Genomic DNA, 17,614 nt, shown 5'->3' on the forward strand with positions numbered 1-17,614 from the left:
TCCCAACCCAGGGATGGCACCCATGTCTCCTGCACTGGGAAGCCCCAGTGTCTTTACTGGCCATGTCTAACCTTTCCTTTTCCCTTCCCCTCAGTTGTTTTTCACTGAGATTGAAACTTAGGTGTTAATAAAGACCTTTAAAAAGTCAGTTATGATTGGTTCTTCTTTGGAAATGTTTGGAGTATCTCTTAGTTTAACGAACATTGTTAATACATCTCATAAGGCAAAGATCTTTTTTGCCTTCCTCTGTTAAGTCTCTAATGGGCTTGAATGGAACCTGAGTGAAGGTACCTCATCCGAGTAAATCAAAGATTAATTGAAATGTAAGCTTACGTGCATGTGTTTGTACTTCTCCTAACCTCATTGTTTTCTATCCTGATAATGGTGAGTGGATTGTGCTAGCAGCAAAGGTTTCCTTGGTTACAGAAACAGTTCCATTATGATGTGAAAATAATTTTAAGAAGCAGAGAAATGATCACACCTGTTCACAACATTGAATGTTATTTATGGCAGCTTTTGTGATGGCCTACGGGTTCTGTCCTGCTGGGCTCAGCTCTGCCCTGAGGTTCCCCATTCTCTGAGGCCACCCTGTGCTTAGTCACTCAGTTGTGTGCAACTCTTGCAGGCTACCAGGCTCCTCTGTCCATCGGATTCTCCAGGCAAGAGTACTGGAGTGGGTTGCCGTGCCCTCCTCCAGGGGATCTGCCCGACCCAGATCTCCTGCATTGCAGATGGATTCTTTACTGAGCCACACACCCTGCTTATCCTGTTTTTAAAATTTGGGGTGTAATTGATGTATAACATTAGTTTCAGGAGTGCAGCAAAATGATTCTACGTTTGTATATATTGCTATATGATCTGCACTGTGTCTAGTTAACATCCACCAGGACACATACTTCCTTTTTTTTTTCCTGATGATGAGAACTTTTGAGGTTTACTTTCTTAAAATACAATACAGTATTATTAATTAGTGTGTGTGTGTGTGTGTTTGTGTATGGCTTCCCAGGTGGCTCAGCAGTAAAGAATTTGCCTGCAATACAGGAAACATGGGAGACGCAGGTTCTGTCCCTGGGTTGGGAAGATCCCCTGGAGAAGGAAGTGGCAACCCACTCCAGTACTCTTGCCTGAGAAATCCCACGGACAGAGGAGCCTGGCGGGCTGCAGTCCATGGGTTCACAAAGAGTTGTACATGACTTTGCGACTAGACAACAATAAATGTTGTACATCTCCATGACTTATTTATTTTATAACTATACAGTTTTACCTTTTTACCCATTTCACCTACCTGCCCCACCACCCCCTACCTCTGGCAATCTCCAATCTGTTCTGTGTCTGTTCCAATCTGTGTCTGTGAGGGTTTTTGCTTTGTTTTTAGATTCTACATGTAAATGACATCATACAGTATTTTCTTTCTCTGACTTATTTCACTTAGCATAATGCCCTCAAGGTCAGTCCATGTTGTTACAAATAGTAGATTTCCTTTGGTTTTCAGGTCAGTTCAGTTCAGTCGCTCAGTCGTGTCTGACTCTTTGCGACCCCTTGGACTGCAGCATGCCAGGCCTCCCTGTCCACCACGAACTCCTGACGCTTGCTGAAACTCAACGTCCATCGAGTCGGTGATGCCATTCAGCCGTCTCATCCTGTGTCGTCCTTTGGTTTTAGAGCTGAATAATCCTCCATTGCCTACCTCTGCTCATCCTTTGTCTCCTTAGTTTTGGCCCTGTTCCGTCTGTGGTTCCAGGTATCACTAGCGCCTCCTTTGTGCCACGTAGTGATGTACTGGGTGATGGGAAGAGTGCAGGAGGGACAGGCTGTTTCCTGTTCTTCTTGCTTCCTCAACCCGCTCTCAGTTCTCTGGAGCTGTCTGCATGTGCGCTGCTAAGGAGAAAGAAAGAAAGTGAAGTCGCTCAGTCGTGTCCGACTCTCTGCGACCCCATGGACTATAGCCTACCAGGTTCCACCATCCATGGGATTCTCCAGGCAAGAATACTGGAGTGGGTTGCCATTTCCTTCTCTAGGAGATCCTCCTGACCCAGGGATTGAACCTGGGTCTCCCACAAGGTAGGCATTGTAGGCAGATGCTCTACCTTCTGAGCCACCCACTGGTACGTAAATGGGACAAAGAAAATAATTCCTTCAGCGTCTGTTGAAGTCTCTTGTGGTGAAGGAAGCTAGAGTAGGAAGTTGCAAAATTCTGTTTGTATGGGGTTGCGTAGAAACTCAACAATGGTGTTCTATAAACCTCTTCCTCTGGGAGGTGTTCAGAGAAAGCCTTGAAGTGTGGGAGCAAGAATGTGGCTTTTCCTGGTTTGATTCCCTGTCCCTGCCTTGCTGGTATCTCTCTCCAGCTCTCTTAAAGGGCGCCACTGTCAATTCCTGCCTCTCTGGCTTTCTTTGATGACTTAGTTCCCCTGACCACGTATGGGTCATTTCCTGCCTTGTAACAAAGCGCGGGAAACCACCGTTTAATTAGCTCTCCGCGCTCGGCACTTTGGGCCGGGCTCAGCTGGGTGGTTGTTCTGCCCTGCTTGCCTCGGTCACTCTTGTTGGCTGTGCCATTGGGCTGACTTGGACTAGGTTAAGCTGGCCTTTCTCACGTATTTGGTGATTGGTTGGCTGGACCCCTCTTCCTTTGAGGTCTTTCATTCTCAAGAAGCTACCATGGGGGTTTCATCGTATGATGGTCCAGCATTCCTGGGGGATCACACCCGAAACTGTAAAGCCACATGAGACCTTAGCTCAGAATTCACATATCACCACTTGGGTCACATGCTGCTATTCAAATCAAGTCACAAGACCAACCCAAATTCATGCAGGTGTGGAGAGAGACTCAGAGATCCTTGCTTACAGGAACAGGAGGAATCATCTCTGTCGTCTTTGCTGACTGTCTAACCACAGCTGCCTTGCCTTTTCTCTCTCTCTCCTCTTTCATTAATTTTATCTTCAGTTAAGGGCAGGAGCCGAGCCAACGGGGTAAAAAAGAAGATATGCTTTAGAATCAGATAGACCCACACTTATTGATTCATAAGACTTCTTTTATATTCTAGATATTCGTACTTTTGCCAGTTATATGTGTTGAAGATAACCTTTCTCAGTCTACAGTGTATCTTGTTGCCTTCGTTTGCCTTTTGACAAAGAAAAGTTTTTAATTTTAGTAAAATCTGATTTTCTGTTTCCTAGGATTTGTGCTTTTTTTCTCTTGTTTAAGAAATCCTTCTCTCACTTCCCTGGGTAACGAACATTTTCTTCTGTTATTTCCTGCTGAAGGATTTATATTTTGAACTTTTCCCTTTCTGGTTTATACCTCCCTGGCACTGATTCTTGTGAATGATGGGAGATAAAGTCCAGCTTTTTGTTTCCCCATGTGGGTAGTCTGCTGTCTTAGCTACATTATCAAATGTTCCATTCTTTTCCCCCGGATCTGCAGTGCCACATCTGCTGTGCATCACACTTCCACACATGGGTGGGGCTGTTTCTGGGACTCTCTGTTCTGTTAGCCTGTCTTCTTGCTAATTCTGCACTGCTTTGTATTACTGTTAACTTTAAATGCATTCTATTATCTGGTAGGGAAAGTATCCCAGTGTTGCTTTTTTTTTCCTGCACGCCCCCCAAAACTGTCTTTGGTATTACTGACCTTTTGCTCTTTCACAGCACATTTTGCTCCCGAAATAATGCTGCCAGAGTGGTCTGTCTGAATTCAGATTCCTCGCTATTTGTTGAGATTTATATTATAGCCTCATATGTGGCCTGTTTGCCTGCATTGCTAATCCTTGGAAAAAACATGCATTCTCAAATTCTTGTGAATAGGGTTTAAAATATACTCGTGGATCACGCTTAGTAATTCTTGATGTTTACCTCCTCTGTAGTCTGACTGAATCTGTTTTGTCTGGCATTTGAAGAGCATTCTTTACATTTGCCTAATTTATACCCTGATGCTTTCAGTCTCCTTTGTCTTCTTTGTTTAGTCTATTTCTTAGGTATAGCATGTAGGTGAGGCTTTGTATGACATTTTTTTGGTTTTTATCTAAACATGAAGTATAATACTGAGTTTAGTCTATATCACATTTATTTAGAAGATCCATGCATCTTGGCTCGTTTCTCTCATCATATTTTGCTGTCTTGATGTTTATTCTTCCTGCCCTTTCTAGTCCTCTTTTGGGTTGAATTTCTAAATTCCATTTTCTCCTTTCAACTTATACAATCTAATTATATTCTATTCAGTGGTTGCTCTTAATTTTTTTTTGCCCTTAAAATTTTAACATGATTTCTAACAAAATAAGACCAAATTCTTTTTACTTCTCCTGAAGCATAAAAGGATCGTGAAATATTTAAACACAGTCACCCACCATTGCTTTAGTTTCATCTTGTGTTTTTGGAACAAATGCCTTTTTGGGTGTGTGTGTGGAGTGTTAGACTTGCCTGTTTGTATTGTTGTGTTCAGCCGCTCAGTTGTGACCTTGTGGACAGCAGCACTCCAGGCTTCCCTGTCCTTCACCATCTCCTGGAGCCTGTCTTGTGTGTATATCAGCTCTTGTTTATCATTTCACCTTGTATACCAGATTATGCGTGTGTGTGTGTATACATATTTTCCCACCCAAAATACATCCTTTAGAGAATTTTTTAAGGAAGGTTCTGTATTAGTAAGCTTTCTCACTCTTTGTCAAATGTTTCTTATTGTAAATTTTTCTTCTTGAATACTATTTTGACTTGAAATTATGTCAGTTTTATGTTGACAGTTTGAGAAGTTGAGGATGTCTGTGCTTTAGTGAGGTAATGTCTTCAAATAGGGCTTTCAAACGTCTTTCTTCAGCTTTTATTCTTATCTATTGAGTGCTTAATTTCAGTGTTTATAGCTCTCATTTCTAAAAATTTTACAAATTTACCTAATCTCTTTTGAAAGTATGTCTTTTGTTGTTCCTTTTTCTTTCTTTTTTTTTGAAGCATGCTCATTTGACAATCTGATAATTACGGTATTATTCCTAGGAAATCTCCTCCTGCTTATTGTGGCTGCTGCGTCTCCATCATGGGTTCTCCTTGTGTTGTGTAATGATGGATTGTGGTTCTTGTCGGATCAAGCTTATGCCTGACCATTAATATGAAACCATCATTAAGGGTGATTCCCTCCAGAACAGGCTTGTTTTTTGCCTTCTGCCAGATGCCCTTGGAATACAAATTTAGGGCGACTTTAAGGCAATTTTTCATCTTGGGTATCACGTACTGAATGTTTGTGTTCTGCCAGAATTTCTACATTGAAGTCCTAACCCCCAATGGGAGGTTTATTAGGAGTTGGGGGCCATTGGGCGGTAATTAGGTTTAGATGAAGTTAGTGGCTGGGGCTCCCATAATGGGATTAGTGTCCTTGTAAGAAGAGGAAGAGAGACCAGGGCTCACCCCTCTCACCTTGCACACACAAGGAGAGGTCGTGTAGGTACCAGGGTGGTGGCAGCCATCTGCCAGCCTGGGGAAGGGCCTCACCATGGAAGGAATCCATTGGCACCTTGATCTTTGACTTCCAGTCTCCAGAACTGGGACAAATAACTGTCTGTTGTTTAAGCCACCCAGTCTGCGGTCTTAGTTCCACCAGCCCGAGTAGACGAAGACGTCGGAGTCTCCAGAATGGAGGCCATGGTGTAAATTTGAATCTCCAGCACCTGTGGGGCCAGCCTGTGGGTCTCGTCTCCAGGAAGAAGCCCCTCTTTCTCTCTCCCCGCTCTTGTATCCCAGAGTATAGGCAGAGTTAGATCAGCTTCTTTTTCTTTCTTTTTTCTCTTTCACATGTGAGTACTTTCTTTAATTTTTTATTTATTTTAAAATTTTTGTTGGAATATAGTTGCTTTATAATGTTGCGTTAGTTTCTACTATATAGCACAATGAAGTGGCCGTCCATAAACATGTTAACGTGTCCCCTGCCTTGTGTATTTCCTTCCCATTCAGGTCACAACAGTGCATTAAGTGGAGCTTCCTGTGCTCTACAGTGTGTTCTCATTAGTTGTACCTATTTTATACATTTGTCGTTTGTTGTTCAGTAGCTCAGTCGTGTCTGACTCTCCGTGACCCCCATGGACTGAAGCATGCCAGGCTTCCCTGCGCTTCAATGTCTCCCAGAGTTTATTCAAACCCATGTCCATCGAGTTGGTGCTGCCGTCCAGCCATCTCCTCCTCTGTCGTCCCCTTCTCATTCTCCCTTCAGTCTTTCCCAGCATCAGGGTCTTTCCCAGTGAGTCAGCTCTTCACATCAGGTGGCCAAAGTATTGTAGCTTCATCACTCCTTCCAATTGAGTACACAGTACTTTGAAAAAAAAGTCTTTTTCTGTCTTTTGGGATGAGAGTATAGCCTTTCAAGAGAACCCTATGAACGTGGAAGATTTGGTTCTAACTCCCCGACTTGTACTGACCCAGCCCCTGTTTTCTGTCTTATGACTTCAGTTAAAACCAAGACGTCCAGGGCTGTGTTCCCAGGTGGTCTTAAGATTCAGCTGTTGGACTGTGTTTGGGCATCTTTTTGATTGTGACAGTGACTGGGGAATGCAGAAGGTGTTTCTTGCCCAGGCCCACGGAGGTTAGTGCCCTATGTACAGTTTTCTTCCCAAACGTTGTCCCTTCCTGGTGCCAACAGGGTCCCACTCCCTTTAGGAAACACTGAGCTGCGGTATGGAGCTTGGAGGTAGATGTGAGTTATCTAGCCCTGCGTGGCTTTGGGACTGGCCCACTGCTCCAGCTTCTTGTGTCTTCATTTTGGACTCTGGGATTTCTTAGAGCTCAGCTTTACATTTAAAAAGGATTCAGGGGGCCTTCCCTGGTGGTCCAGTAGTTACCACTCCCTGCTTCCACTGCAGGGAGCACAGGTTCGATCCCTGGTTGGGGAACTGCCCACGTGCTGTGCAGTGTGAGGAAAAAAAAAATAATAAAAATTAAATAAAAAGGATTCTGTTCTATTCTGCTTAGCATTTGTAAGTGTTTTTGTAGAACTGGGCGGGAGGGTTGCTTCCTTTTCAGGATACCTGGCCCATGTTAGCAATGAAAACCCTTTCATTCGTTTTCCCACTGTTTTGTGAGCATCCTCTGACCCCAGGCATTATAATGTGCAGGGGGGATATGCAGGGTCACGGCATCTGGCTGTACAGAATGGGGGCTGCCGTGGTGCAGACTGCAGCACGAAGGTGACCTCGTGTGTCTTACAGCCTGCCTGTCAGCTTGCTGCTGAGGGAGCCATGGTTCCTGCCATTTCAGAGCTTAACGCTGTTCAAATCTTCCTCTTCTCTCTGGCCCCAGCATCTAGATCATTGCCTCCATTTCAAGTATTCAATCACTATTTTTTCCCCACTCTGGTGGTGACGGTGTGACATAGTTCATGTCTACTAAGTTAACTGAACTTCTTTCTTTGGCGGCTTCCACCATATTATTGAGTGGTGGTGGTGGTTTAGTTGCTAAGTCGTGTCCAATTCTTGCGACCCAATGGACTGTAGCCCCCTGGCTCCTCTATCCGTGGGATTTATAGTGAGTTAGTAATTAAAAGAAGTTCAGGAAAATTGTAGAGCCAGAACAAGGGCTCAGGAAGGGTGGGCACAGATAGAAACTTACAAACCATGCAAGCTTTGCTTCCTTGGTGCTTCTTTCCAGAGGAAGGAAAGGGGACCACAGAATGCAGTTCTGGAGCAAGGTTTGCTCAGGGATTGGCTTCTTCCCTTAGTTTCCCAGTCAACCTAGAATTTGATCAGAATGTGATGCCAAACACAGGCTTATGACCGTGATGGTGTCACTGGGGTAAGGTATCCTCTTTTCAGACTGAAGCTTTCATCCCATGAGTCAGAAAGTGGCTCCTTCTACCAGCGTTTCTTCTTTTTCTTCCCTTTTCTCTTATCTAGTTACAGTATGGTGCTGTAGTCCCTGACCTAGTGCCTGGAATATTCTAATAGTCATCAAACCAGTTTCCTATGAGACTAGCTAGAGGTTTGTAAATATCCGAGAGACTTCTTGCTCCTAGTCTGGTCCATGGACCTGCAGTGTTGATTGGTATCATGGAGTATGTAAGAAATGCAGAATCATAGTTCTGGCCCTATTCTGTTTGAATCTGCATGACAGAAATCCCCAGGCAGCTCAGATGCTCTTTAAATGTGAGAAGCCTCCCAGAGGAAAGGGATCTTAATGTTGTCTTCCCCAGTGCAAGGCTTACCATAGCCAACCATTGTAGTCAACGGTTTAGTCACTAAGTCGTGTCTGACTCTTGCGACCCCATAGACTGTAGCCTGCGAGGCTCCTCTGTCTATGGGATTCTCCAGGCAAGAATACTGGAGCTGGGACTCGGTAAAATAGGAAAGAAAGTTGCCTGCACTTTTGCATGGAATATGGTGGAAAGAGTGGGTGTTATGTTTGAAGTTTGCCAGATCATGTCTATGAAGCAGTTATTAGTTTTTTAAAATGATTTTATTTATTCATTTTTGGCTGTGTTGTATCTTCGTTGCTGTATGGGCTTTTCTGTAGTTGCAGTCAGTGGGGGCTACTCTTCATCACAGGGCACAGGCCTTTCATTGAGGTGGCTTCTTGGTGCAGGGCAAGGGCTCTAGGGCGCGCGGGCTTCAGTAGTTCTGGCGTGGGGGCCCAACAGTTGCCACCCCCAGACTCTGGAGTGCAGGTTCTGTAGTTGTGGCTCATGGCCTCGGTTGCTCCACAGCGTGTGGGATGCTTCCGGCCCAGAATTGAACCTGCATCTCCTGCATTGGCAGGCGGATTCTTAGAGCCACCGGGGATGCCCCCAAACAGTTATTTTTAAAATGTTTTTCTCAAAATGCTTTATTCAGTTGTCCTAGCAATTAATTCGGAGGGGGCAATGGCAAGCCACTCCAGTGCTCTTGCCTGGAAAATCCCATGGATGGGGCAGCCTGGTAGGCTGCAGTCCGTGGGGTCGCTGAGGGTCGGACACGACTGAGTGACTTCACTTTCACTTTTCACTTTCACACTTGGAGAAGGAAATGGCAACCCACTCCAGTGTTCTTGCCTGGAGAGTCCCAGGGACGGGGGAGCCTGGTGGGCTTCCGTCTGTGGGGTCACACAGAGTCGGACACGACTGAAGTGACTTAGCAGCAGCAGCAATTAATTGATCTGACGATTAATTTGTTGATTATAAACCAATCAAACCACTGAATTTAATTTTATTTAAGTTTTATTATATGTATTATGGGCTTCCCCAGTGGCTCAGTGGTAAAGAACCCGTCTGCAATCCGGGAGCTCCAGGAGACATGGGTTCTGTCCCTGGGTTTAGGAAGATCCCCTGGAGGAGGGCATGGCAACCCACTTCAGTATTCTTACCTGGAGAATCGCATGGACAGAGGAGCCTCGTGGGCTACAGTCCATAGGGTTGTAAAGAGTCTGACATGACTGAAGCAGATTAGCATGCACGCATGTATGTTATAAATTATTGTCTTAGCTGGGCCTGTGATGACAGACACCTTGGACTGAGTGACTTAAACAACAGACATTTATTTCTCATAGTTTTGGAGCAGCGAAGTCCAAGACCAGCGTTGTTGCTGAGGGCTCCCTTCCAGGCTTGCAGGTGGCTTTTCAGTGTCCTCACAGGAGAGGAGGGGAGTTCTGGTTTTTCTTCCTCTTATAATGACACTAATCCCATCATGGAGGTCCACTCTCAAGACCTCCTCTAAGCCTCCTTAGCTCCCAAATGCGTCATATCCAAATACAGTCCCACTGGGGGTTAGGGCTTTACATAGGAATATGGCAGGGTGTGGGGAGGGGCGGTAAGCATTCAGTTCAGTTCAATCGCTCAGTTGTGGCCAACTCTTTGCAACCCCATGAACTGCAGCACGCCAGGCCTCCATGTCCATCACCAACTCCCAGAGTTTACCCAAACTTGTGTCCACTGAGTCGGTGATGCCATCCAGCCATCTCATCCTCTGTCATCCCCTTTTCTTCCTGCCTTCAGTCTTTCCCAGCATCAGGGTCTTTTCCAATGAGTCAGTTCTTTGCATCAGGTGCCCAAAGTATTGGAGTTTCAGCTTCAACATCAGTCCTTCCAATGAATATTCAGGGCTGATAAACATTCAGTCCATAGCAAATATTGTATATTATAAAATATATATTATAAATAATAAAAGTGTATTATAAAGTAATAATAATATTGGTAACGATAAAGACAGCTAAACTAGCATGTATTGAACCAAGGTCATGGCACCCATACTTGGAGGGTTTAACAATATATGGACACATCATAAGCTTGAAGCTATCCAGCTGGCTTGGTGCCAGGGAGATGTGGGTTCCATCTGTGGGTCCAGAAGATCCCCTGGAGCAGCAAATGGCAACCTGCTCCCATATTCTTGCCTGGGAAATCCTATGGACAGAGGAGCCTGGCGAGCTGCAGTCCATGGGGTTGCAAAGAGTGGGACATGACTGAGCACACATGAGCTTGATGCCATGCTCCCTTGCCCTTGTAGCGGTGGCTGTATGTGCTGACCCGTGTGTCCTTCTGATTTCATCTTCCAGGCCACAGCCTCTGCAGTGAGCAGGGAAGCGGTGCTGAGGCTGCTCCGGAGGAGGTTGAAGGGCCGGACCTGGAATCCTCAGATGATACTGATCATAGCAGCAAGGTGAGAGATTTCCATTTTCACATCCCATGTCTCGAACCACCAAAGAATCACAGCTGACGTGTCACCTCTGCAGCTGTGTGGGGTGGGAAGGCCCCTCCACGGGCTGAAAGTGTTTTTACTTCTGAGAGGTCACTAAATAGGACATGGCATCCTAATGATAGCCGTGAGAACAAACCCAGATGTGACAATATAAGGCAGAGCTTGCTTACTGAATTAAAGTCTGCGTCTGTCCTGTTTCCTTCCTATGTCCCCCCTTTCTCTATGAGGAAAAGGCATCCAAAATGAGCGTAACTGGGTCAGTTATACTTCCCTGCTACTCGCAGTTTCTATAAGGAACCGCATTTGCATGATCTCTGTTTAGCTCTTGTGAAGGGCGAACATCTTTTATATTAAAGGGAAAGAGACCATCGATTTGTCCATCCAAATACAGCGTGCTCAGTTGGTCTAGCACTGTGATGATGTTCTTATTCTGACTCTTGGGTGCTGCTGTGAATTTGTTTTCCATAATTCATCATGCCTTATTTCCACTTCCTAAAGAGTTCCATGTGTCAGTAACCTCTTTTCGTCACAGTGTCACAATTTAAAACCTCTATTACCTATAGCCGAAAGACGCCTCTGTGGCAAAGACAAGCATGTGTGATTATGTCCGTATTCATTCATCTTTTTTTTTGAGAATGTATGTTGGTTCCCTTGCTTATCTAATATTGCTTGACGTTTACCAGTCATTTAACCTGAACAAATCATATAACTTTAAATTATACCTTTGTTTTCTCATCTACAATATCAGGGTGCTTCTTGCCCTTGTCCAGTCATTGGATGATGCAGTGGGTCAAAAAATATAACTGATACTGTTACTGGAATTAGACTTCAAACATGAAAGATTGTTTTAAAAACCTGCATTTCTATGTGCATATGTCTGCGTCTCTTTTTGTCTTCATATATCTTTGTAGGACTTCCTTTTTTAAAAAAATTTATTTATTTTTTAATTGAATGATAGTTGCTTTGCAGAATTTTCTTGTTTTCTGTTGAACCTCAGCATGAATCAGCCATAGGTATACATATGTCCCCATAGGTATACATATGTGCCCATCAAGTCAAGTTGCTCAGTCATGTCCGACTGTTTGTGACCCCATAGACTGTATACCAGGTTTCTTCATCCGTGGGATTTTCCAGGCAAGAATACTGGAGTGGATAGGTATACACAAGTCCCGCATCCACATGTAGGACTTTCTTGAGTGCCTGGGTTTGACTCTCTTCAGTATCTTTTTTACCCGTATGTTTCTCTTTTGCCGTCATAGGGTGATCATTCTCGGTGTCTAGGTTAAACACTGTAAATTTCAGTATTTGAAAGTAATTGTAACATTTATAAATTTAGTATTTATAGACTGAAAGGCTTTATGTTGTCAGTTATTAATTTAAAAGCCAGTAAATGGAAATATACGTTTCATTTAAAGCCAAAAACACAGACAAAGGCTTGTTTATAGTTCCTTTTTATTTATGTGGCCTTTTACCTACTTTCTTGGGAAGGTGTGGGAGGGTGAGGGCCTTTGAGAGAAATAGATATTTCCATGCGAGATAAGATATTTTGAAGGCTATTTATTAAATCATTCTGTTATTAAGCTGAAAATGTTATTTTCAGTCTCTAATTTGATCTGGGAATGCAGTTATTTTTCCTGTATCTAAGACATTCATTTTTGAAAACTTTTAAACTTGGATCACTTTTACCTCGCTCCAATAGCCCAGTGTTCCCCTGCCTTTGTGGACTTTAAGAGACTGTTTCCGTTTTACATACAGTGAGTCACGGAGTCCTTAGCAGGGCCCTCTATAATATGAGATCCTGGTAGCGGGGAGGAAGGAAGAGGCCCAGGGTTTTGTCGCCTCATCCCAGGTGCCCCTCTGATGTCATGGCTCTTTCTCCTGAGAACAAGGCCCTGAAACTTGCCGGGAACAGACAGGGTCAAATAAAGCAGCAGGAGATGCTATTCCTGGAGTTCACTGTAGAAATGCATAGTCGGCTCTCATGAAAGAGAATTTCTTCACAGTTATTGACAAGTTTGGGTGATGATCTGAGTATTTTTAAAGATCATACAGTGGCCTCATTGACACCATAGGTTAGGATCATGGTCCCTTTTTTTCCAGGTTGGATGTAGGAAGCACCATGATCCTGTACTTGAAAATACTACTTCCTAGTGTTGAGTTGATTTCAGATTTTATCTTTATTTGAACAGTTTTGTTATTAGTAATAAATGAGAGCTAATCCATGGGGTCGCAAAGAGTCGGACACAACTGAGTGGCTAACACACAATACTTACGTGTGTTAGTTAGTTGTTCAGTTGTGTCTGACTCTTTGTGACCCCATGGACCCCGCCAGGCTCCTCTGTCCATGGGATTCTCCAGGCAAGAACACTGGAGTGGGTTGCCATGCCCTTCTCCAGGGGATCTTCCCAACCCAGGAATCAAATCCAGGTCTCCTGCATTGTGGGCAGATTCTCTACCGTCTATAGTATCTTGTATATATTGGGTGTTACTCTATATTAACCCGTCTCATCCTCAAAATACCCCTGAGAAAGAGACACTGTTATTCCCCCTATTTTATAGATGATGACTTTGGAACAGAGAGGTTAAGAAACTTGCTGAAGGTCACTCAGCTCTGAGAGGGCAAAACACAGTGCTGTGTTGTTCACTGCTTTCCTGAAATGGCCTCCTGGCCAGATGGGTATGGTCTGGTAGTAAATAGCAGGTTTCAAAAAATGAAAGAAGTAGTTAATGACTGAAGTAATTAATTAATAAGCCAGTTTAGATGCAGTTGAACCCTGAACAACATGGGGTTGAATTGGGAGAGTCTGTTTATAGGTGGATATTTTTCCAGTAGTCCACAGTACTACCAATCTGGACTTGATCTGCAGATGCAGAACCATGGATGCAGAGGAAGAACGTGGATACGTAAGAACTATGTTCATGGGGGTGACGGGAAATGTAAGTTATATGTAGATTTTTGGCTTTGAGGATGTTTGGCACCTCTAACCCCTCAGGTGTTCAAGAGTCAGCTGTGTGCTCATTAGCCACTTAAGTATTTTTCTAATGCTTATTAAGCTTTGTGAGTATCTTTTGTCATGATTTAAAGTAACAGCAAGTGTATATTTTAAGTTTCTTGATTAAGGTTAAATATTCTTTTAATCTGTCTCCTATATCATTGTGTGATTTTTCTTGAGAAAAAAGCGAACGTTCATTTTTAAGTTGCTGTTCAGTCGCTCCGTCGTGTCTGACTCTGTGGCCCCATGGACCGCAGCACGCCAGGCTGCCCTCCCTTTCACTGTCTCCTGGAGTTTGCTCAGATTCATGTCCATCGGGTCAGTGATGCCATCCAGCCACCACATCCTCTGTTGCCCCCTTCTGCTCCTGCCCTCAATCTTTCCCAGCATCAGGGTCTTTTCCAGTGAGTCGGCTCTTTGTATCAGGTGGCCAAAGTATTGGAGCTTCAGCTTCAGCATCATCCTTCCAATGAATATTCCAGGGTGGTTTCCTTAGGATGAACTGGTTTGATCTCCTTGCAGTCCAAGGGACAAAAGTCTTCTCCAACACCACAATTCAAAAGCATCAAAATTTAAGTTGTAAGGTGCCTAAAAGTGGAAGGACAATTTTGCCTTTATTTGAACGCTCCAGACTGGGTGTAGAATATAAAAGTAAAGAGAAACAAACACGTGAACAAGTGAAATGAAACAAGTAATCATTTTTTACAAATTCTGGCTGAATACATGAAGACTGTTGATTTTTATTTAATGTTTTTGCTGCTCTTCCTAAGTGAATTGTCTTAATGAAACAGTGGGCAGGATAAGGAGAATGTATGTTGGAGTTTTGTTTTTACAAATTTTTCTGATTGCAGTTCTTGCTATATGTGGTCTTTTGGGGTTAAACAAATAGATAATTGTGAGTTTTCTTGCTGAGCGGTGGTGACAGGGGAATGTCACATCCATGGGGAGGTGGGTGGGACTTTCACGCTGCAGGGGCATCCTTTCTCTCTGTAAGCCGCCTGCTTGCTCTTGTGACTGTGGGTGACAACCTCAAAGGACCTCTTCACCACCACCTCTGCCCCCCACCCCCTTTTTTCCCTGCTTCTAATCAAAAACTCTTGTCCCTTGAAATGAATGCTAATTAGCTCTGGGCAGTCCCGTCCTGCATTCCAGACCCCTGGCAGCTGTGATTTTGTTTTCCACATATGAGAGTCATTCATTTTCAGAGCATTTCCGATGGGAAAGCCTTCTTTTATCTTTTTAACTCACAGTGTGATTGTCTTGGAAATGTTTGCTTTTGTAATAAAGCGTTCAGGGAAACCGTGAAGTCAACAATTTTTTTTTTTAAATAATGAATTGGATTTTTAGTGCCTGCTCCTGACTCGACTCTTCGAGGGGTGTCTTCGAAGTTGTTTGAACTGAGCGGGTTTAGTATTCCTGTGCAGTGCAGGCTGCTGGCCAATCAGCTGATCTCAGTCCGCAGAGTAGAGATGCTCACATGCCAGAGAGGCGTTTTTTTTTTTTCTCTCTCTTTTTTTTTTTTGCATTGTTTTTTTGCCTCTTGGCTCTCCATTTCTGGAACTTCTGCTGTTTAGCCAGGTGAAATCAAAGCTTTCTCGTCCATCGGGTAGCCCTTGCCACCCTCCCAGAGGGCACTGCTGGGCAGCGGAGCTGCTGTTGGGATCGCGCTGCTGCTGTCCTCTCTATAAAGAGATGCAGCTGTAGGTAGGTCCTCATGGCAGAGCCGGCTTGGGCTCTCTGGATGAAGGATGCTTGCTCGGGAGCCTGAAGGCACTTGGTGCTCTCCAAGTATTTTAAGAAACTTCTGTCTCTGTGCTGAACGTGTCAGGAGGTAGAATTATCATGAGAATACATTCCTGATGATGTCTGCGTTGTGGAAAATAAAGCGCAAGCCCAGGATTGAAAACAATGGCAAGTCCAGCGATTCTGTATACCGGACGCTTCATCTGGTGAGCACTGTTTGAATTCTGGCTTTCTTGCCAGCCTTTGTTTATGTTACGACTTTCTAGCTGGTCTGTTTTCCTAGTTCACATGATGGTGATACGCCTGTCCCATGCCTGCATCCTTCATCCTTCTGCCCTTTAGATCCCTTTGTTGAGAGAGAATTTTGTCTTTTAGCATGGGGGTGGGGCATCAGTAGTTGGTGTGAAGTCAGTTTTGCTGGAATCTTTATGTGTGTCTGGTTTTTCATTTTTAAATGATGGAAAGATGGATTGTTATTATTCATAATTATCTGAATTGCTCCCTCTTTCTTTTGGATGTTGAGAGTTTGAAGATGTTTGTCTCCCTTTCCCTCCCTTACCCCCCATAAGTTAGCCTAAGTATTCAGCAAGTGTTTCTGGAAGATGGATGTTTAGTTTGTCTCCTATAAAATTTTAAGTGATTTTGACTATTTCTGCTTACTTGAGAAGGAGGTGGATTTATTAGTGTTGGCTCCAGGTATGTGTTAATGATTTAACGTCATTTGACCTATATTGTGTATGCCAATTCCTATGGTAATTGTTGCCTCTTTTCTAAATATAGTTTATATTGGAGTATTGTTGCTTTACAGTGTTATGTTAGTTCTGTTGTATAAGAAAGTGAATCAGTTTTATACACACACACACACACACACATATCCACCCTCTTTTTTAGATTTCCTTCCATTTAGGTCAAGACAGCACAGAGTAGAGTTTCCTGTGTTATACAGTAGGTTCTCATTAGTTACCTGTTTTTTGCATAGCAGTGTATATATGCCAGTCCCAGTCTCCCAATCCATCCCACCCTTCCTTACCTCTTTTAATAAATATTTTTGGTGTGTTAATGTGGAGGAATAACTTAAAATCAAATCAAGCACTGTAATAGTTTACTATTAATATCAGAGCCTATTGACTATTAGATTTTGTGTCATGTACTGAGATTTGAACTTGGACAGTGAGTACACCTGCTTTACTCAAATGAGCCTTCACCTTCTTGAATTTTTCTTCTTCAGAGTTTGTTCAAAAGGAGATGGAAGAAGTAACAGAGAACTCGAGGGACTATCGTTGTATATGATGGTCTCTGAAATGATGGAGTATGTTACTTTGGTGTTTTGTTTGTCACAAAAGCTTAAATAAAGTCTGCAAGATTTTAGGCCACCCTGGCCCCTTTTAAACCTGTGGGGAGTGTTAAATCAGGCAGACTCAAAGGATAGTTTTAGAACTCTGAACTCACCCTGAGATAGAAATTGCCTTCAGTGGTTGCATAACAGGAAGAGCTTTAACAGCTGGGTAGCCTGAGTTGATAGTGTGCACTTAAAAGCCTACCCCCTTTTTGTACTTTCTTTTCATCTCCCACAGGAAGAAAGCGATATTATAAACACTGCACTTCAGGCAGACCTCAGGAAAGGAGCCCATTTCTTCCTGCCATTGTCCTGTTCATCTTCGTACCTTGGGTGGATAATTCTTCGTCCTGACAGTGGGAATGGCTCTGCCACCCTTTAACAGGTTTAAACGGGCAGCTTGGAAATGCCCATAAGAGCTTTCCGTTTCTAAGGTGACTGATGGCAGTCCTCAAGCAGGGGAGAGAGGTTTGGATTCAGAGAAGCCGTGTCTGACTTCTCCTTTCCAGCAATCCTTTCACTACTTGTACCAGTTCTTGGAAACTTGGATTTTAGGGGTGTGCTGAGGACCTCTCATGCAGCTCTCTTTCTGGGCTATAGTGCTTGATGTGTAAGTGATCAGGATGCCACGTAACACTTAGCGATAGAGCGGGGAAAGCACCGCATTCAAAGACTCCTGCCTCCTGTGTTCTGGCTGAGCGACCTTCTGGAGAAGGTCCTATCAGAGTTTGATGCAAAGAAGTTTGACCCCAGTGTGGGGACAGGGAGACTTAAGAACTGGGCTACCACCACGTGGAAAATCCCTAGATTAGAGATATTCTAAAGACGACCTGCAATGGGGGAGAACCTGGTTCTATTCCTGGGTTGGGAAGATCCGCTGGGGAAGGGAAGGGATAGGCTACCCACTC

The 17,614-nt window shown here is 43.8% G+C and overlaps 1 protein-coding gene across 10 annotated transcripts in view; it reads left to right on the forward strand.

Moving 5' to 3' along the window:
* Positions 1-17,614, forward strand: part of TIAM1 (TIAM Rac1 associated GEF 1) — a 314,669-nt gene that overhangs the window by 247,593 nt on the left and 49,462 nt on the right. For 9 of the 10 annotated variants that reach the window (XM_055421403.2, XM_055421410.2, XM_055421462.2 and 6 more), the window contains one exon: positions 10,492-10,595. In XM_055421403.2, the coding sequence (XP_055277378.2) occupies positions 10,492-10,595 (104 nt within the window). Of the gene's footprint in view, positions 1-10,491; positions 10,596-15,182; positions 15,577-17,614 lie in introns of those variants that run through there. The other variant, XM_088835904.1, reaches the window with a different exon arrangement.

The sequence above is a fragment of the Moschus berezovskii genome, chromosome 1 (assembly GCF_049115385.1).
Source record: "Moschus berezovskii isolate FMDL1 chromosome 1, NW_MosBer_1.0, whole genome shotgun sequence".
In the NCBI taxonomy this organism is placed as follows: Eukaryota; Metazoa; Chordata; class Mammalia; order Artiodactyla; family Moschidae; genus Moschus; species Moschus berezovskii.